This window comes from Stylophora pistillata, chromosome 12 (genome assembly GCF_964205215.1).
Source record: "Stylophora pistillata chromosome 12, jaStyPist1.2, whole genome shotgun sequence".
NCBI lineage: Eukaryota > Metazoa > Cnidaria > Anthozoa > Scleractinia > Pocilloporidae > Stylophora > Stylophora pistillata.
Genome location: NC_142530.1, coordinates 16,576,060 through 16,597,343, shown reverse-complemented (window position 1 = coordinate 16,597,343; position 21,284 = coordinate 16,576,060). Strand labels below are relative to the sequence as shown.

At 39.2% G+C, this 21,284-nt stretch overlaps 1 protein-coding gene across 2 annotated transcripts; it reads left to right on the top strand.

The window, feature by feature from the left end:
• The first annotated feature begins 30 nt into the window (after positions 1 to 30).
• LOC111335347 (uncharacterized) lies at positions 31 to 11,259 on the top strand. Of its 2 annotated transcripts, none has more exons than XM_088741393.1 (4): positions 31 to 171; positions 7,303 to 7,703; positions 8,908 to 9,129; positions 10,136 to 11,259. In XM_088741393.1, the coding sequence occupies exons 1-4, from the start codon at positions 120 to 122 to the stop codon at positions 10,409 to 10,411; spliced, it is 951 nt and encodes a 316-aa protein (XP_088597519.1). In that variant the 5' UTR covers positions 31 to 119; the 3' UTR covers positions 10,412 to 11,259. The 2 variants fall into 2 exon arrangements, with proteins under 2 accessions (XP_088597519.1, XP_088597520.1); XM_088741394.1 differs by having other exon boundaries at positions 35 to 171; positions 7,306 to 7,703.
• The last annotated feature ends 10,025 nt before the right edge of the window (positions 11,260 to 21,284 follow it).

Here is a 21,284-nt window from a genome sequence, read left to right as displayed (position 1 = left end):
CTCGTGATGTTCCACTCGGTCTGTTTAGATAAATTATCACGCCTGCCTCTAATCAAGTGTGAAGTTTATCAACCCAAGCTCGAGGGTTTGGTTTAGCAATCACTGATTTGAAGTCTGCAATGAAGATGAACATTCACATATTAAGTCTCGTATTCTTTGTCGCATTTACCGGTAAGTTTTTACGCTTTCTTAAAACGGGCTGGATTTGCATTACTTCGATGAGCCGTGTATGCTATGGTGTTTCTATTAGTTGTCAATATGCTTGTGGAGAGTAGATCTGCTTCAGTATAAGGTTAAATTAAAAAACTTCATTTCTTAGCTAGTAACAACATAGTCACTTGAGAATAGCTTCGTACGTGCTAAACATTGTCTTTAATCAGAGCTGTGTTAGTAAGTACAGTAACCATAACATTTGACGCAAACCATGAAGGATGGAGAAGGATAGAGAATATATATTACATGACGACGTGAAAACAGTGATTGGAGGTGCAAAATTCCGAAGTGGTATCGGTTGTCCGAGAAAGATTTTCTGGTCTTGGGGAATAGTGGTGTTAGGCTTGTTCAAACGATTTGTTACAAGTAATTGCTTGCACACTACTCCATTTGAGAACTTAGCCAGGTTTTACAATGTACGATAAACTCAGACTGAGCGATTTAGAAAAAATATTTAACTTTAAAAAAAAAAACTGCGATAAAACATTTCTTAAAAGCATATTAAGATTACCAAAGAACGACGACGTTTCGAAGATGAATAAACATCATTATTAAGTCAAAAAAAAATTCGCAAGTTGCAGCGTATGCACACCAAAATAACAATGGGTGATAAAAAGCTCTACCGCAAGAAAAGAACAATAGTTGTTAAATAGTTTGGCATGTATGGAGTCCATCTGAATATTTAAATTATGCTTGAGATTCTTAATGAATAGCATTTCAAAGACTAAACGATCAAATTTCTCCTGGTACTTCTTATAACTCTAAACTGGTTTTCTTGCAAGAGGTGGTCGCTACCACTAACTTCCACGAAATATCCACCGCTTCCCGAATATTTGTGCTAAGCAATGCGTTGATAAAGGTGTCGTGCTGTGTAACCGACACAATCTGCATCGCACAGATCACGCGAGAAACGGTAAACAACTCATTGCCGATTTACAATAGCTATTGACGGCTTGCTTTATTTTGGTTAAAGATCTTGCCCTAATTTCTTGCTCCCAAAAACTGGCTGCAACGCAGGGAGAATCTCATGGTTAAGATTGCGCAACTGTTTCCGAACCACATTGGCGGTCACTTGATCTTTGGAAGGAAGATTAATTCTTACTGTGCCACTATTGTCGGTGTTTCTTTCCGCTGTGCCTAGCGAAGCATTTTTAAAGTAAAATAATTGATAGTGGAGTCAATAAAGCCCTTAGGGTAGTCAAGACGACTGAAAATGGAGCGTAATTTGACACATTCTGCATTAAAAGCTTCTTTTGCAGACGATAGAGCATAGGCTCGGTGTATCATTGTCTTTAATAAAGAGTCTTTGTAGCGTTTATCGTTGTGACTGTGGAGGTGTAACTTGAGTTTCAAGTTTAGCTCCGTTCTTGACGATTTCAATAATGCCGATAAAAGAGATCTCATTGACAGCGGTAAGCTCCATCGTGAAAGTTAGACTGGAGTGTAGGCTATTCAGAGTAGTAAGAAACACAGCAGCAGCAGCAGCGATAGGCATTCTGGCCAAAGTGTCGTTGATGTACCTCTTCTACAGATGGGGCATTAAGTCATCGCGCGTAAGTATTTCTTCAAGATGACACGTTAGAGTACCACGAGGGGAGCCCATAGCCACGCCATCTGTTTGTTCGTAAGGTTGACCGTTGAACTGAAAAAGCTGATTAGTTGTGGCAATTTTGAGTAGTTCAGCAAGCTGATCCTTTTGCAGATTAAGGTCGTTGGTTTTGTTTAACCAATCATCTGTGGAGGCTTTGTTGACCAAGATGCTGATAGTCTCATATGAAGGTATATTGGTGAAGAGAGCTGCGACGTCGTAAGAGATCAATGTTTCGTTTAGTAAATGGGCGTTGCCTTTGATGACAGATATATTTTAATACTCCGACTCGTGATTGATATTAATTCCGTACAATGATTTAAAAGTGTTAGCTTATTATGTTTTAAACCAGTTTTCAGAAGAACCAATAACAGAGAGAAATCGGTTTTTATAATCTGTTCCCTTACCCGAATCTGTTAACCTGAAGAGAGAAACCTGTTTTTACGACTCGCCACAGAAGTAAGTTTCCAATCACGTTTTTCTTGCATTTTGCTTCTAGATTAAAACTTAACTTGCATTTTTCTGATTTCGAATTACAACTGTATTTCTCTTAGGCCGAATAATTATTCAAGCTTGGATGATATTATACGGTTTGTGGTTGTCGTCTGAGCTGACCAGTTCCAAGTAAGGAAACAGCCAATATGTCTTCATCATTCATAGAATGGGTACGAATCTCATAAGCAAGGGCAAAGGCGTCAGTAATTGTATGCGCATTTATGAAGATTGATTTCAGCTTTTCTTCAAGCCATTTAGCCAGATTGTCATTGTAGGTTTCGGTTGCTGATAAAATAGGCCTCATGCCCAGGGTGGCTTTGTGAGTCTTAGGTAGGCTATAGAGATGAGCGAGCCTGAAACTTTTTGGAGAAAGTGAATTAGCAATTTCTTCAGGCAAAATTCGATGTAAAGTTTCCTGCAGCTCTTTCTCTTTCTGAAGGAGAGGGTGTTAATGCTTAGGTGGTCGTCCACGCATTTTTTCCGGTCGCATGTTATCAACGTTTGAAAATTTAGAGGTTTTTTTTAATTACTATTGTTCTTTTATCACGGTATAGCTTTTTATCACCCATCGTTCATTCATGTAAGAGCATTATTCCTTTTAAGTGAAATGCCCAATTCAAACGAGAAACTCTAAGAAAAAGCATAGTAACAGAACGCAAGGAAACTCGATCGGCCATCGATAAGTTTCCAGTCAAAACTCAACTTAATACTTAAGTTTTTCACTGAAAAAGAGAAATTTCAAAGTTACCTCATCAGCAGAGTCAGCAAAATGGTTTTCTAGGTCGTTTTCTTCTTCTAAAATGCTTAAAATCGCATCAAAGTCGTCACCCAAGATATAGAGATCACTGAATTCCGCCATGTTGTTTTGAACTGTGTGCGCGGTCATGCTTCAGTGACGGTACGTTCAAGTTCGACTATGCCTAACAATAGGGGCGTTCTTTGAAGTTCGCCGAGCTTCCTAACCGGTCCCCTCTACTAACATGGTTTATTTTGTATGTATAGACTGCAACTTACAAATATTTTTTTTTTTACTTAATAAAACGTTCAGCCAACGTTGAAAGATTGTCAATTCTTGTAATCTCAAAAGGCTTTTAAGAAGTATTTCGTATATGTGCACGATCCTTCGCTGACCTCTGCGATACTAGTGTTTGTTGTTTGATTCATCATTTACGGGTTTATGTCGAATTAATTTGATGGCCTGCTCCCAGTTGGCTTGTTAGCTCAATTGGTAGAGCGCTGCACTAGTATCGCAGAGGTCAGTGGTTCGAATCCCGTACAGGCCTGAATTTTTTTCAGGTCTGATTTTCACTATTGCTTAAATAGTGCTTTACTGCGAAGGATCGTGCACATATACGTTTCATAACCGCAGTTCATATATATGTATTTCATATGTTTGTTGTAAGAAGTATTTCATCGCAATTTTTGACGAGATAAACTCGGTCCTAAATGTTGTGGGTTTTTCTTTCTTTTTTTTTGTTTGCTCTCTGACAAAAAATTCATCCTGTTAGATGCGTTATATTTATCATCTGTTAATCATTGAGCCAAATTCAATTTGCACAGCAATTTATATTAGGGAGAATAGGTACGAATTTGTATTCTGTTCGAATACCACTTACAGCAATCTAATGACTAATATCACAACGTTAGATTATTTTTTATCACTCATATTTGTATAACAAATATATAAGATAATATAAACAAATATATTTTCACAGAAAAAAAACTTACACCACAATTATTAGAACATGTTGGGCTACAAAATATGAAAGTAGGAGTGAGTGATAGCAAATTTGGGTGACTTGCCGCTGTTTGTCTGATTTATTCTGACATTAGCTCTTAAGTGAAATAGGTACGAATTCAAACTGTTCGAATACCACTTACAACAATGAGTATTATCACGGTGTTTGATTATTTTGTTATCACTCACATCTGTATAACAATAGGCTACTTGGACTGTTGCGAGGGGAGGTGATAGCAGAGCAGTTTCTTTTCGGTTGCAAATAAACTATTATCCGTCACCTCTTTCGCTTTCTCCGGTTCCTGTAAAGCTTAAGAATTACGACAGTATTGAATGCTGTTGGAGCTGTACAATCCATTTTCTTCTGTGCCTATCCGGAATGACAATAAAATTTCAATATTTATTCCGCCGTAGTACAATAAAACCAAACATCGGATTCGAAAGTCATGTCACTACCATTGCAAGATAAAATCGATGAAGCTGGATCAAAGTCAATATGCTATTTTTAAATATATTTATCATGCAGTTCTTTCAGTGAATTTTAAACAAACCAAGTGCATGATAATTTTACGAAAACTAGACTTCAAAAACCTGACTGCCTGTTATCTTTAATCAATTGACAACGAAAAAAAGGCTTCTGATTAAAGAGGCTGAATACTTAGAACCCCGCTGTATTCTTATCTCACAAATTTTCGGTTGGCAAGAAACATATTACAAACTAGTGGTTCGAACGATAGAATAACTTAACTAACTCCAACGTGTCATGGGTGTGATAAAAAAGATCGAATGAAAGTTGTGGAAAAAAAGGTAAAAAACCCAGATCGTGATAAAACAGAGAAATTCTACGATTTTGACTTTTTCTTTATGTATCAGTTCCACTTGTGACCTGCAGGTTTTTTTTCCTTTCTGTATGTGTGTGTATGTGGGCATGTTTTGATAGATGTTGTCCAAATGAGCTTACATCTGCAGTGAGCTTAAAAGTTCACCATGCAAACTTGAACAGTCAATCTTTAGTAAAACTCTATAATTCGCTCGTTATATTCTCCCGGGCACCCAATTTGGCGTCAACGAAATGTAAAATCACCTTGTAAACCGCCGGCTGAGGTAATGTTTAAAGCGCACCTGAGACGAAAATTGACCATTAAATTTTGGGCTAATTCTTTTACAGAATGTTGAATTGGGTCAAGTGAAAACCCTTTTTGCCGTTAAAACTCAAAATAAACCTTCGATGATCAATTTTTACTGCCTCAAAGTCGTCCAAAAATCGTCCGCCATTGCTGAAAACATGTTCCAGCCGAGCCCGCAATTGTACAGCAGAAAAAGTCATCATGGCGTCAAAGGCTCAACAAACTTATGCTTTGCTTTGTCACAACTCTCTTTGTTCGCTGCAAAGTGAATCACACGTATTACTTTTTTGAGAGCTGTTCTGTTGTCAGTCGTGAAATGTCGACTTTTTCTGAAGATGAATTGTCCAAAAAATCATCTGAAGCTTCTGTGGATAGTTTTGCGCCGGCAAACGATGAATTAATTTTTGCCATATGCATGCGAATAAAGATAAATACAGAACGGCACGGACTCCCCTTGTGGCTTTTGTGGTCACATCGCTTTATCGCCTTCGAATTGTATTTTTGCTTGTCGTAAGGGATTTTCCTTTTCTGTAAGAAATGATCGAGTGATACATAAAAATTGTTTTCGGCAATGGCTGATTCTGTATCAAGGAGGATATTGGGAGTTTGTGAAAGACATTTCTAAGCCATTAATTTGTTTGCCCCGATGCATTTGGTCAATCCGGATCTCATTAATCTTTTCCTGCGTATTGTTTACTATCGGTGCTTTGAGAGGTTTGAAGTGAACTCTGTTGTTTAGTTGCACTTTGGCCTCTTGTTTTTCCTGTCTTATTCGTGATGACTATTGTTGTGTTGCTTCGGTGAGGTTTAAAGCAGAGTGTGTTTCAACTCTTTCAGAGCCGTGACCTCATTACGTTACAAAGTATTTTTTGGCTTAGATACGGTCTGCAAGTTGTGTCATGACAATTTTCCAAGTAGCTCTGAAGGGCGATAGAAGACTGAACCGGTGGCATTCAGTTTGATATGAAACGGTAGTGGTTCTTTGTTTTGTCCGCGAAAGGTGTAACGGAGGCGCATTCGTCTTGCGAAAAACTCTCGCAAACGGTTGGCCTGATTTTACATTCGTTTATGACGGGTGTTGGGATGAATTTGAGACCCTTTGATAGTACGCTGACTTGGCTGTCAGATGGTTGATAGTTTGAAAGGTTTTAAGAAATTTTCATTTTCTCGTTTTTTTGGCTGCCAGCCTACATTTTAAAGTGTTTCTACACTCTATCTGTCTTAAGCTATTTGTTCTACTTTCGCTGATATTAAAGCCAGCACTTTTTAGAGTCAGAGCACACAATTACATTTTTCACCTCTTTTGTCTAAAAGTAAGCTCTTTGAGGTCAGAAATCTCATTCCTCAATTCGGCTATTTTATTATTCTTATTTACAATGTTCACCGAGTACTTTCCTTTGTGTGAGGTATTCTGCCAGAGTTGTTATAGGTGGATATTCATCAGCGGATATGTAAAGGTGACAAAACCCGTGGAGGTTCGTAGACTTCACTTTCGTCGAGATCGCACAGAGGACGGTTTCTTGTCTCTTCTTTTGAACGGTACCGTTAGGCACTGAACCCGACTGAATTCTTCGCCTAGATCCCTTAAGGTACACAAATCCCTCGAAACAGTTCTCCGAGAAGTGTTCGGAGTAGATCACAAATATTCCTGCAAGATTGAAGTTTACTCGACCAGTTCGCACATATCGCATTCGTTTTTCTCGCTCTGATCTATTTGCAAGGCTCCGATGCAGAGAAATACCCACAGCATGGTCTGCACGATTACTTCAGCTTTGAATTACGTATCGATGCCTCGTCATTTTTGTTTAGATCTTGTAAGAAAAGAGTAAAGCACTCTGTTATGTTTGCGTGACACTTTGCCATGTGAGATTATCGCGTTGAGCCTCTGACGTCACTTCCTCGAGTCCTGTGATCAACTTCCGGAACATGGTCAAACAATGGCGGACACGAAATCGCGAATTTAACGGCCCAAAAAATATATTTCTGGGGCTCGGTTTAGACTGAAATTTGGCAGAGTAGGTGAAGGAGACACACTGAACGCGAAAATGAAAAAAAAAAAAAAATGATGTTCGAAAATTTTGATCTCCGGGGCACTTTAAGTATATATAACACATAATGGTTTTTTTTTTTCTTCTTCTAAGCAGCCAATCTTTTGTCAACTGTTGCGGCTGATTTTACCGGCGAAACATGTGGCGGTATGTGCATGAAAGTATTTAGCAGGTCTGGAAAGATTCTGTTTCGTCGTTGTTGTAACAACAAGGATTTTGCCAAAGCCTTCACTGTAGAAATGGATGTCATCAAGCGAGTGGACGGCCAAGAGATCGATGATTTAGTCCCTAAATATCAAGATTTCACCATCGGAGAACTGAAACCCGCTGTGTTGCAAAACGTGAAGGCAATGAAGCTCTCCGCCACGGCTTACTTCGAGGCTCAAAAGGCACATTTGCACATTGACGTCTACACCCTTTGCCAAAACGGAGCGATCAAATTCGATGATGATGAGATTGTATTGAGAACTGGCTCGATGAAATTATTCCTGAGGGTACGCACTCATTTCTGGTGAAATTTTAGCTTTTAAATAATCTATAATATTCCTCTGTGACCAGACATCGTATAATCGCGTAGGGTTTATCAGGGGGTATGGCGTCCCAGCATCCCATTGTTTAAGCTAGTATATTATGAACACATTCCAGCAAATACGAGATATCGTCCATTTTTCATCTCACAAGATAACCTCGCACGAAGTTATGAGGCTTACATGAGGTACTTGACCTTAGTGAGCCTGCGCTCCTTCGTTAATAGCTGGGTTGTGGTTAGATGATGGAGAGTTGAATGTTGAATAGCCCGAAGTACTGCATGTTGAATATATCAATACCATAAGTACAAAAGAATTGCATTGCCACAACTACAAAGTGGAATTACGAGAAGTACAATGTTTAATACTTTAAACTTGGAAGTTTAATTGTAAAAAAGACAATGTTGAATCGGAAAAAGTTTCATAAGGAATAAAAACTTGAATGTCCAATCGCGAAATAAGGAAGAATACTAAAAGTACAATGTCAAATCGCAATGTTGAATTTTGGCCCCGATGGGACGCCATAATCAGGAGCGTAAACTACTTTCGAGATGGTACTAAATGGGACAACAAGGACTAAGCTCTTTTAACCTAACTCCACTGGATTTTTTTTTAGTTTTAGACGGGAACGGAAGTCATTTTTCCGAAGTATACCACTTGCAAGGAAAAGTTGGAGTTAAATTTACAATAAATTGATTCGGCGCGGGAAACCGTTAATGATCTGCTGAGTTGTTTCCAGCGTGATTCATTTTACTCACAACATGATCAAAGTTTGTTATCAGTCCTTTAGCGTCATTTTTTGGGTTAATCTAGGGCCAATCTAGGCATATTTATGTTTCCCTAGGACAAATATGTACTCTAGACTTATGGGGATAGAAAAATCAGTAGTTTGTCTTTTTCCCTCAGAGTGATGATAGACACCTTTGAGTAACGAACTGGATCCACCCCAGCATGGATTTGTTTGAAATATGAACCGGACTGACGCAGAGAGTCAGGAGTAAAAATAAACAAAAATTTAAAAGAAAAACAACAACAACAATAAAACAAAAGGCAACGCAATCCGAATACTCCCGACATTGAATTGAAAGTCATTTTAGTTATTTCACTTTATAAGCCAAATAAGTTCAAAATTTGACTGTTTTTTTTTTTTTTTTTTTTTTTTTTTTTACAGCTTGAAAACTATACTCCCAATGACCCGAATCTTATTGACTTAGGACTCATTGTCCGGGGAAGAAAAGGTCAATACCCAAGTGACAGCGAAGAATTAGAAGGCGACCACGATCGACCCGAACTCAATCGAAATATACCATGCTGGAGTAGGAAAAAATGCGGCAAGCATTTCCGCTTTGGTGATGGAGACGGTACCGATGATGAAATGTCATTTGCTACCAAGGTAACATTCCAAATGAATCATTATGCAACAGATCTAAACCGCCTTCCTGTTGGATGACCTGCGAAAAAGCCCAAGTGGGATGTCTTTAAGAAACCGTATAGATATTTAATGAATCGCCAGTCAGTGATCAGCAAAACTTTTAGTTTGTCAGGTTGTTGCTGTTTTAGTTCAATTTCTGTTGAAAACCGCCTCCAGGAGAGCGTTCGCACACAATATATCCTGCCATAGTAGGTCTGTACTTTTCTTTTGTTTCTAACTTATTAAGAATAAACACTAGCGAGAAAAACACACAACGTTTCGATGACTCCATGTCATCATTCTCAAGTGAGAATAGAATAAAAATGAATAGTTAATTTATACCGTACGAAGGTGGCAAAAGTAAAAAGTTTAAAATATTTAAAATATTTAAATAAATAATTGCGCGTGTTGAGTTCATAAATGTAAACTACTAAATAAATAGTTTCGCGCGTATGGAATCCGATTGTTTGTTCAAAGAGGGCTTCATCTTCTTTATGAAAAGCATTTCATGAACTAAACAGTCCAGTTTCCCGGTGCACTTTTTAAGTACGTTGAAATGCTTGGTCAGGTCGCCGATGGTTTGTAGGCCGTGGTCGTTCTTTAGATGTTTGCCGATGGCCGAATTACGGTGCTCATTAATACGTTGATGTAAATGCCGGCTGGTGTACCCGACGTACTCTGCATCACACAGATCACATTTATAATTATATACAACGCATTGTTGGCTAACTATAGGAGGTTTACACGCGCAATTATTTATTTAAATATTTTAAATATTTTAAACTTTTTACTTTTGCCACCTTCGTACGGTATAAATTAACTATTCATTTTTATTCTCTTCTCACTTGAGAATGATGACATGGAGTCATCGAAACGTTGTGTGTTTTTCTCGCTAGTGTTTATTCTTAAATGTCTAACAAAATCTAATGTCATTCTAACTTATTACGATCTTAATATCAATCTGTTTTCCTTTCATTTTTTTAACTAGTGCAAAGTTGATGGGAAATTTGTCTACTTCAAATCAGGTGAATATCCAAAGCTCGAACAGATTGGGAAGAGGTATAGGATTGGTTTCCTAGTGCCCGCAAATTTAAGCAAAAGCATTGAAATTGACCCAGGAGTGACATTGGGGGATGAATTTTATTACGAAGACGGTGAAGGCTACAAATGCGACATGGACGATAAAGGGGGCAACGCAGTTTCACTTCAGCTGAATCTCTTGTTGCTTTTCGTGATGCTGGCGGCCATATTCGCGCTCCACTGAGAACAGTAAAGTTTTTCGTTATGCTTTTGAGAAGCTATATGTTTTTTTTTTTAATCTGATATAGGGGTGGGATGGGAGGGAGGGAAGGAATAGCTGTACTCTAATTATTATTGGGAGAGTGCGTGCTGACTACACTCTAGTCACTTATTATATACCTCTTTGCATTGTATTTTTTATTTTCATAGTCTAATTTGAGCTCTATTCAAACCCAAAAGAGTGCTTATATTAGTTATGTTAAAACACCGAGAATTGCTCTTCGAAAACTCTTTAACCACCTTTGAAGTTTCCTCTGGAAATGTAACACATTGTTTTAAGTCAAAATTGTTTGATTTCTAGTTAATTGTCTAGTTAATGGAGCAGCATCTTTAGAAATATTACTGGTAGTTAGCAGCGGGATAAATAAAGCCTTACCTAGCCCATATCAATGACCTGTGATAGTACCATCCCCCCCCCTCCCCTTCCTCCCATATTGTTTCTATGTTCCTATATCCAGAATTCCCACATGGTTGCAATAGTTAATGTGAAGTTTTAGGAGGCAGCGAGTGAGGAAATAAAGATGGCGAGGTCCTGGGGTGCCCAAGAGCTGTTTCCGCAGTCTCTTCTCGTTTTCTCGAGCCCATTCGCTTTGCTACCAGCTCAGAAAATTTGTTTTTTTTTTAGATTATTTGCATGATCATGGTGTTTATGAAAAAAATGATGAACGTGCAACAGTTGTACCTGCATAGCTATATAACATTTTTAGTATCCTTTTCAAAGCGTAATGGCTTAATAGCATAGTCATTTGTATGTTACACTCCACGCACTGATTTGATTGTTTTACCTAATAAAATCATTTGCACAAAAGTGAACTCATATAGTTAATGGCTGTTTGCACATGTTAAGATTTACTTCTTCATAAACGCAAAGACTTCTCTGATACCTCAAAGCTAAATCTTGAATATTTAATCATAGAATGATATAAATGTCGTAACTGTATCACGAACCAATGTATTTGATGAAGAAAATTGCCAAAAAAAAATTGAAAAAGTTGAGCAAGAAGCTTAAATTGGCTAAAGAACTTCTCAGCTACAGCAGTAACACTCTGACTCTCACGAGTTTCCATAAAATAACTTCTTGCAAAATCAATATAGTATTCAGAGAAGTTAGAGCACGAGGATGCCTGGTCATAACCAGTTCTGGATACTTGATGACGTCACCAATAGGGGTGTCGTAGTGGGACCTCGAGGAAACCCATTCGTTACTTTATTCGAGCCCTAGCCACTTTGTTCCCTTGCCATAGCCCATGAAACCTTGCAAAACTACAGAAGACAAGCAATTACACACACTTAGTAAAGAATTGATGGCGGTCGCGATGACAGGACAGAAAAATTCAGATGAAAAGTCGGGTGGTGGTGCTTGTTGCGAAGCGCTCGATCGAGGAATAACCTCTCTTTAGTTGAGTTTTTCAGTTATATAACATTTTTCTTGATTCCTATAAAAATATTTTTAAAAACTAGAATAAATTTACTTCCAATCTGTCAAAATTCTAATCGAGTGCACGAGGTTTTTGTTCGAGTGCACGGATGTTGAAAGTCTGTCAGTGTGCAGACTACCAGGAGGAAACCCTTTGTCCAGATCCATCAGAGTATCACGTAAGCCATAAATTTTAACCATACGTTGTGGCCGGGAAATTTAGAGTAAAAGGAAAATTATTTATCAGACCGTATGTAGCTTACATCGTGAATTTCATATCAGGTTAATAGCACAGATGAACACATTTCATATCTCGAGACACTGTCGTCTTTGTGGCACAAATCTGCCGCGGACAAAGGTCAGTGTTGCAAACAAAGAAGCTTTTAAATTGGAGCTCTGGAAGAAATTTTTAAATCAATGTCGATCTTGACAGCAAACGGATTCATCCATCCTCAATCTGTTCGGGGTGCAAGCGATTTCTCTGGACATGTAGAGTTCGCACAGTTTCCGATCCAGAGAAAATTGCCACAAAGAAGGAATATGTGAAGTTGTAGTCTGATCGTCCGGGTGAGTGTAGTCCTGAGAAGGACTGTTGTCGGTGGTAGTGACTGACGTTTCGACAACCTGTGCGGAAGTCATCATCAGAGTCAAGTGAATGATTGTTGTCAGTAGAATGTTATTATTCCAGTTCGTGTGAAATGATCGGTTGGTTTTGCCGTGATGTTATTGGCTGTAAGACTCAAGTGACGTAAGTCGGTCGTGATTGGTCTGTTTCGATCTGTCGGTAAAGTTAGGTCGTTCTTTTTGGGTCGGTTGTGATGTTTATGTCGTGAATGAGTCGTTTGTATGGAGCGGGTAGTTGTTGACATCTGTTTAGGGGAGTCTGTTCTAAGTTAGTAAACCAGCTTTCCAGAGTCAGTCGTTGAAAATAGTCAGTGCTATAGGTTAGGCATTGCGCAGAGTCCCAGTCAATGTTGTGGTTGGTAAGTCGATGGTGTTCAGCAATGTGATTGCTGACATCACGTTTCCTCGTCGCCCGTCTGTGTTCAGTCAGTCTTGTTGTGCGGTTTCTGCCAGTCTCACCGATGTAGGAGGCTTGGCAGTCGGAACAATTGATCTTATAAATCGTTCCCTGTCTGTTCCTCGGTTCTTCTTTGTCTTTAACGTTGGTTAGTAACTGACGTAGTGTGGTGATGGGTTTGTGGGCGACGCGGATATTGAAGGGCAGTAAGGTGCGCGAGATGTTTTCAGACATGCCTTTTATGTACGGTATGGTTGCTGTAGTCGTAGGGGTTGCGGTGTCGTTTGTTTCGGTAGTGGTAGTGGGTCGGTGAGTGTTTCGTCGGATGAAGTCGTTGTTGTAGTTGTTCTTCGTAAAAACACGGTGAAGGTATTTGTTCTCGTCGGATAAGCTGTCTGTCGAGTCGCATACTAGTTGTGCGCGTCGTGTTAGAGTTCTGATAGTTGTGGCTTTGTGTGATGTAGGGTTGTAGGATGACTCGTCTAGTAATCTGTCGGTGTGTGTCGGTTTCCTGTAAACTGTCGTCCGTAATGAGTTGTCGTTGTGGCTTACCAGGCAGTCTAGAAAAGGAAGTTTGCCATTTTCTTCGACTTCTCTGGTAAACTGTATGTCAGTGTTTTGTTCATTAAGGTGGCGGTGGAATGCGTCAATTTCGTCGTGTCGAACGGCGGTGAAGGTGTCGTCAACGTAACGTAACCAAAGCGGTATCGTTTATCGGCAAGTCGAAAGGGCGCGTTCCTCGATGTTCTGCATCACAATTTCTGCTATAACAACAGAAACTGGAGACCCGATGGCAGTGCCGTGTAACTGTTTGTAGTGTTTACCGTTGTACTGAAAGTAAGTAGACGTTAGGCAAATGTTTAGCAAGTCCATAATGTCGTCTGTCGGCAGCGGTAGTGGGTCGGTAGATTGTCGGATTGCAGTCTCAGTGCATTGTAATGCCAATTGAAGTGGAATACTTGTGAACAGTGATTTCACATCAAATGACACTAGTTTGTAGTCGTCAGGTATCTGAACAGTCTTGGTAGCGTTAATGAAGTCTTCAGTGGATTGTAGTTTATGTTAGGATTTGTCGGTTAGCGGTTGTAGTATTGTCGTCAGGTACTTCCTTTTCTAGACTGCCTGGTAAGCCACAACGACAACTCATTACGGACGACAGTTTACAGGAAACCGACACACACCGACAGATTGCTAGACGAGTCATCCTACAACCCTACATCACACAAAGCCACAACTATCAGAACTCTAACACGACGCGCACAACTAGTATGCGACTCGACAGACAGCTTATCCGACGAGAACAAATACCTTCACCGTGTTTTTTCGAAGAACAACTACAACAACGACTTCATCCGACGAAACACTCACCGACCCACTACCACTACCGAAACAAACGACACCGCAACCCCTACGACTACAGCAACCATACCGTACATAAAAGGCATGTCTGAAAACATCTCGCGCATCTTACTACCCTTCAATATCCGCGTCGCCCACAAACCCATCACCACACTACGTCAGTTACTAACCAACGTTAAAGACAAAGACGAACCGAGGAACAGACAGGGAACGATTTATAAGATCAATTGTTCCGACTGCCAAGCCTCCTACATCGGTGAGACTGGCAGAAACCTCACAACAAGACTGACTGAACACAGACGGGCGACGAGGAAAGGTGATGTCAGCAATCACATTGCTGAACACCATCGACTTACCAACCACAACTTTGACTGGGACTGTGCGCAATGCCTAACCTACAGCACTGACTATTTTCAACGACTGACTCTGGAAAGCTGGTTTACTAACTTAGAACAGACTCCCCTAAACAGATGTCAACAACTACCCGCTCCATACAAACGACTCATTCACGACATAAACATCACAAACGACCCAAAAAGAACGACCTAACTTTACCGACAGATCGAAACAGACCAATCACGACCGACTTACGTCACTTGAGTCTTACAGCCAATAACATTACGGCAAAACCAACCGATCATTTCACACGAACTGGAATAAGAACATTCTACTGACAACAATCACTCACTTGACTCTGATGATGACTTCCGCACAGGTGTCGAAACGTCAGTCACTACCACCGACAACAGTCCTTCTCAGGACTACACTCACCTGGACGATCAGACTACACCTTCACATGTTACCCCCGGGTTCAAACCATTTACTGAAAGAAGGAATAATTATATTACGTGAAAATCGTGTGTACATAAAAAACATTTCATGCGCTCTGTATTACTGTCAGGTATCGCATCCGGAAAATTTGCGCTAAGAGTGGCATGATGATGGAAATAAAAAAATTACACTGGTGAAAAGCCTTACTGAAGTGTGTCTATTGAGAGCATTCCGTAAACAAAGTTTGCAGTTTAACTACACGGACTGATGAGAGTGAAATTTTCGTCCACAAACAGGAGAGGGACTTGTCTGTATTTGCAAAACTCGTTTGAAAACATCGCACGTGCTTTCACATTTTGCGGCAATAAACCTATACTAAATTTTCATACAGGTTGTTCGAATCAAAGGGGTAAGTGTAAAGGATACATTATTGCTGACTTAAAGCTACAGGACCGAATTTATTTAGTGTTCTGAGATCTAGATTCTTCCGCGAATCGATCAACAGCGCAAAACACTTTCTATGATTATCTTGCCTATAATTCGATATTGTGCATTCGTCTTAAAATCAATTGTGACTGCTAGCTTTTATTTTACACCCCTCATGTGCTTATTGGCGTTTATTTTCCAGGTATCATTATTTCAAGATCAAAGCTCCACGTGGAACACCGCTTGTTAGTCAAAGTGAAGACGACAACACGTATGACCCGCAAGCACCGGCTTGTCTTCTTCCACGAGAAATGGAACGCATTCCAGAGGCTCGACGAGAAGTCCAGATATTCAGCAAATCGCAGATGACTACGTACACTTTAGAAGATGTCAAAGGGCAGCAGATCGGCAGGGTAAGTTATTGTTTTCTTGCCTTATTGTTACTGTTTTGTAAAGGCTTGTTGGACTGAAAATTGATACATACCTATTTAAAAATCGGAGAGAAGCAGGATATTGTCTTTCCTCGATCTATACTGGAGAGAAATTAAATTATCCCGATTCCGCGATGTCACACCTCTTTCGTCCCTATTTTATCAGTGCGCGCTATTTGGTTCAACCTTATATAATTGGTTTTCTTGTAACCCAAAATAGGGAAATCAGTGGAGAACCAACGTACAGTAACATCAAAAGGCTGGCAGAGGAGCTTTTATTCCTGCGACGCTCTGGGTGGAAGGAACACAGCGCTTCAGAGAATTTTTGCTGGAAAGAATCTGCTGTACTCTTCCAGAATGCGAGGATGTAGAGGACATGCATGTTGAACGTTTGAAATAAATGACTCTTTTTAATGATATCTTACGTCCAGTCCTTACTAGCGAATTTTGTTTCGGCTTACTTAGCACAAAACAACATGGCCGCCACAAAAAAAGAAAAAAGAAAAATTCAACTTCTTATTGTTTCCAGTACCTCTCGGCCAAATTTGCTTTGTTTTGGTTTTGATCTCACCCAATCACAAAGCTCGAAACCGATATCCAGAAATGGTTATGGCCCGTACCAGAATTTCAATAAAGTGATAATTAGTTGATTCAAAACCAGTCTCCAAACTAACGTCGTGAGAATTGAATGGCATACGGTAGAGAGAATTGCGAATGAAATTTTATAAGTGAACGGTTTTAAGCAGCAACCTTATAATTTAAATGAATTTTTCCTATTTCAGCATCCATCGGGACTATGACTGGCTTCATAGACTTTGCTTCTCACATTCGGGGTTCTATTTTGTGCAGTCGGGAGGGCCGTGCTCTCTGAAGTCTTCTTTTGAAACGTTCTCTTTCCTAAGTGAGGAATGCGAGGCACCAATCACAGACTTTCCTTTCACTTGCAAATAAGTTTTCAGACATTAGTGTAGAAAACTTCGCCTCTGTCTGGATTTTTGGCAGCCTATTGACCAATTCCCAATCGAGACTTAAGTCTGATGCTGACGGGAAGCATAATTTTGCTTGCGGCGGTAAGTAGCCTACTTACTGGAGCCATGCTGTATGAATTTTGAGCACTCTCTGTGATACACGCTTGCCAATTTCCCTATCAGCTTTTGGAATCGACTTAACCCTACCTTTACAAGGGCGGGACACCTCTTTAGGCGATTCACATCTACTTTTTGAGCCACGACTCTACCCAACATATGTGAGAGGGGCAAATTGTAAAATGATCGATATCTCTTAGCGTCTCGAAGATGCCGGCTCGCGACAAAATAAGATGAACTTCATTTCCTGAACCTGAAAACTAGCAACTCCACAAGTGACTTCGATTGCCTTTTTTTCAACTATGCGGGAAACGAATTGAGATATGCAACTTCGATCTTCTCGATAAATAAACCTACAAGCTCTACCAGCGAACGATTTAAATGAACAGCAAATCTCCATGTTAGCTTGTAAGATAGGCCGCTTATACAAAAGATCAATTAGCTAAATCAGTCATGATGTAGGTTGTCAATCAAATTGACTTTTGTGACCATTCTTTGACTTCCGCTGGCAAAAGAATCATTGATGGATCAGGACATTTTAGTTTTCTAAATGCAGTACTTCTTGAAAGGTTTTAAAGTAGCACGTGACAATGATAATTTTTTTAAAATCAAAGCTTCTGAGGTTGTGATCATTTTCTTATTCTCATAATCTAAATGAATGATTCATCAGTGTTACTGTAAAGAGAAATTAGATGCCGGTCAGTCTTAGAGTTTAAAAGTTTAAAACTCAAACAATCCAAGAGAAAGAGGAAACTTTTTTGAACTTACAAGGCAACCAAATTGGTTGTAGCATGAAGAGCTGAATTTTGATTTTCTAGACAGCCAGCTACACTTACCCATTGCTTCATCATACGTTAATGATACGTTAAACTGTCGCTTAGTAAAAAGGTAAAGTCGTTTGATCGTCACTGAGTGTTTATAATTGCAATGCAAAACCACATCAGTGCGAAGCCTTTCGTGCTATGGCAAAGAAACAAAACATGTCAACCAAAGCAGTTGACCTCTAAATCTTTAATCTATCCCGAGGAAAAATATGTTTTAAAAACTTTAACAATAACGTAGTCAATTCAATGAACTGTTTCGTTGTCAGTGATGTTTCTAAATCCTCGCCTGTTTTAAGTATCTTTATTATTTGCATGTTCTTGTTTCTCTGATTTTTTCAAATTCCGACTCACAAAAAGCCACATAAGCCAAAAACTAATAGGATCGTGCTGCAATAGAACTTTCCGACTTCAAAATCAAACGACTCGGCTTTGTTTCAGTTACAGCGTCACAAAGGATGTGAATTTAGATCGAAGGAAACAGGTCGAGGACGGTGGAATGCGGAATAATGGAGTAAGATAAAATTGGCAATACCTGAAGAAGAATAACTATTGAATAAAAGATATGAGAAAGTTGGGGTATTTACCCACCCCTCCCTTCAGATGGTTATTGGTTATTTCTAGATTATTTAACCTTGAAGAAAAGTTTGATTCATGTAGTTGATAAATCAGTTTCAAAGGAGCTTAAGTGCTCTCCGAATAAGTCATTTTATGGAACTGTTTTGATTGGAAACAAAAGATAAATAAATGAATAACGGGGAGTGAGGGTTGAAATAAATTATCTCACACCAAAGTAATTTTATTTGTTTGACACATCAATTCACGCCACTAAAGGTGTGCAGACATAAGGGTTAGGCCTCGAAGGGAAAATTCGGTGAACAGAAAGGAGACTGAGTAATGCAGCAAGTAAGAGTTTTTGACAAAAACCACACTCTCTCTCAATGCCTTTAGTGAAGGCTTTGCCTAACAAGAAATACGCCCACCAACTCAGTTATGAGTTGCCCTTCTCCAACTGATATACATACATATATACATACATAGGTACATACATATAGCAGAATTACCACAACAGTTATTGTTAAATTATAAAGTCAAAGCCAGTGAATAAATAGCCAGGAAATCATCATGGGTTATCTGCCCAACATAAAACAAACCTATCAAAAATATACACATAAAGACACGCATTTTTAATTTAAGGAAAGAGACATGATATAAAATAAAACTAGCGATAAATTTTCCACATAATAAATTAAAAATAATTTGATTATTTAATTATTTCACAAAGCTTCACAAATTATAAAAAAATTTTATCTTGGTAAACTTGTCTCCCATATTTTTGCCACTTGCACTGTCAATTTTGGCATGAAAGTTTGGCAACTCGCATGCCTTTCCAACAGCATTCAAAATTGCTCGGTCCTTTTCAGGGACCCAACCAATTTGTTGTTCTCCTGCCTCAGTTAGACAAAACACGTCAATACCATACTGAGAACCATATGCTGAGGTCTTTCTCCACTGTTGATCGGATCAGCAGGAGTCACTTTCCAAGCATTCAAGTTTAATTTTTAACCTGGTGGCAGTATTACAGGTTTATAAACATTCATTGTTACCTCACAACTGTCCAGAAACTAACGAGTCACGACGAAATTCTCCAGGCTGATAACTGGCCCTAAAGTCTCCGCCATTTTAATTCTCCCAGCAACCTTTGTGCCGCTAACTAGTTTCCGTGCTTCGAAGTTAGGGGCGCGACAACACTATAGGGTTTCTCTCGCCAAGTACGCCCATTTCATTGAAGCGGTCGCCCGGTTAAACTTTCAGAGTGAATTTTTTTTAAGGCTTTTTGATGATTTTTTTTTTGCACAGATAAATTAATTATTTCTCTGTACACTTTTTAGCAGGCTCGTGTTGTTCTCACGTGCACTTTGTTCACGGAACAAAACTTAAGTCACGTGATCAAATATTTCTGGCGGCCATGTTTGCCTTAAAAGGCTTTTCTTGGCTTAGAGATGGTTCATGTATGCTTATTATCAAACTGACCAGAATGAAATGTACAAAAAGACTATCAAAGTCTCAAGATAGATAAATATTTACACTTTTAGTAGGTTCGTCGAGCTACAAAGTTCAAATGTTTTCAGTTGGTCGAATACCATGTTGGAAGTAGCTAGTACAGATTAATGGGTTCATGCTGGAGAAATGGCCCACTTCTATCATTTTTTTACTCTGGGTAAGTTAAGTGCATAAAATTAAGCTTCAGTTAATTTTAGTTGACCTTTAATAATGTTATTTACACTGCTCAGTCAAGGTATAAGTGAGTGGCAAGAATTGAGCCTTCTCCAGCATTCCTTTCTATCATTTTATCTTGATGATCTGATACTGTAGGTTTTATGTGATTCACTATTTATTATATCCTGATGATAATGCACAGCGTCAACCCTTTTATCAACTTTTTCATCATGAAACACAAGACAGAAACTTTGTTGAAACAGATAGCTGTTTTAGTAAGAAAATGGAAGAGTACACATTGTCATATTCCTACATCAGTATTGTCTACATGTAGGAATTACCCATGCCAGCATAGGAGCTAGACAGGTGCATGACTATTTTCACATGGAGTTTCTATGTATATGGAAGCCATTGCCCACCTCACCATAACGATAATTAAAATCATAGTTCATTGCAGGGTTACTTCCTCCCTGCCAACCAGTACCCATATTTACAACTGGAAAAGGTGAGGCACTTTGAGCTTACAGTATCTGCCCGAGAACAAAATGCAATGCTCCAACATTAGACACCAAAACTGAACTAATGTCGAGTCAAGTGCACTAACCATTCAGCCACTATTGTGTAACCAATAGTGACTTAAGGAAACTTAAGGCAACTTAAGGCGACTTAAAGCGACTTTAGGCGACTTAAGGCAACTTAAGGTCTCAGAGTAGGCCTATGCCTATGCTGATGACACACAGCTCTACATCTCGTTTAAACCAGACCTTCAACATACTAGCGATGCTGTATCATCCATGTAAGCTTGCATCTCGGATATTAAGAAGTGGATGTTATCTGACCGACTGAAAATCAATGACGATAAAACTGAATTCATTGTAATTGGCACTAGGCAACAACTTCAGAAAGTCAACATTGAGTCTCTTCGGGTAGGTAGTACTAATGTGTCGTCATCCGCCGTTGTCAGGAACTTGGGGTGGTGGTTTGATGACCAACTTAAAATGGATACTTTTATCAATAACAAATGTAAAGCTGCTTACTTTCATATTCATAACATCGGAAAAATCAGAAAATTCCTTGATTTTGAGACCACTAAGACCTTAGTCAATGCCTTCATCACAAGCCGCCTTGACTACTGTAATAGTACTCTTCATGGTTTACCTGCCTGCGAGCTACAAAAATTGCAACGTGTACAGAACACAGCTGCAAGACTTATCTTCAGGATCGGCCGTTTTTATCATATTACACCATCGTTACAATGTCTTCACTGGCTACCCATAAAGTAACGTG

What these genes read in the sequence shown, in the direction of transcription:
- LOC111335347 (XM_088741393.1), top strand. Translation starts at nt 120, where the DNA reads ATGAAGATGAACATTCACATATTAAGTCTCGTATTCTTTGTCGCATTT. An exon ending in ATTCTTTGTCGCATTTACCG is followed by an intron (nt 172 to 7,302) that starts GTAAGTTTTTAC and finishes TCTTCTTCTAAG; the next exon opens with CAGCCAATCTTTTGTCAACT. An exon ending in AAATGTCATTTGCTACCAAG is followed by an intron (nt 9,130 to 10,135) that starts GTAACATTCCAA and finishes TTTTTTAACTAG; the next exon opens with TGCAAAGTTGATGGGAAATT.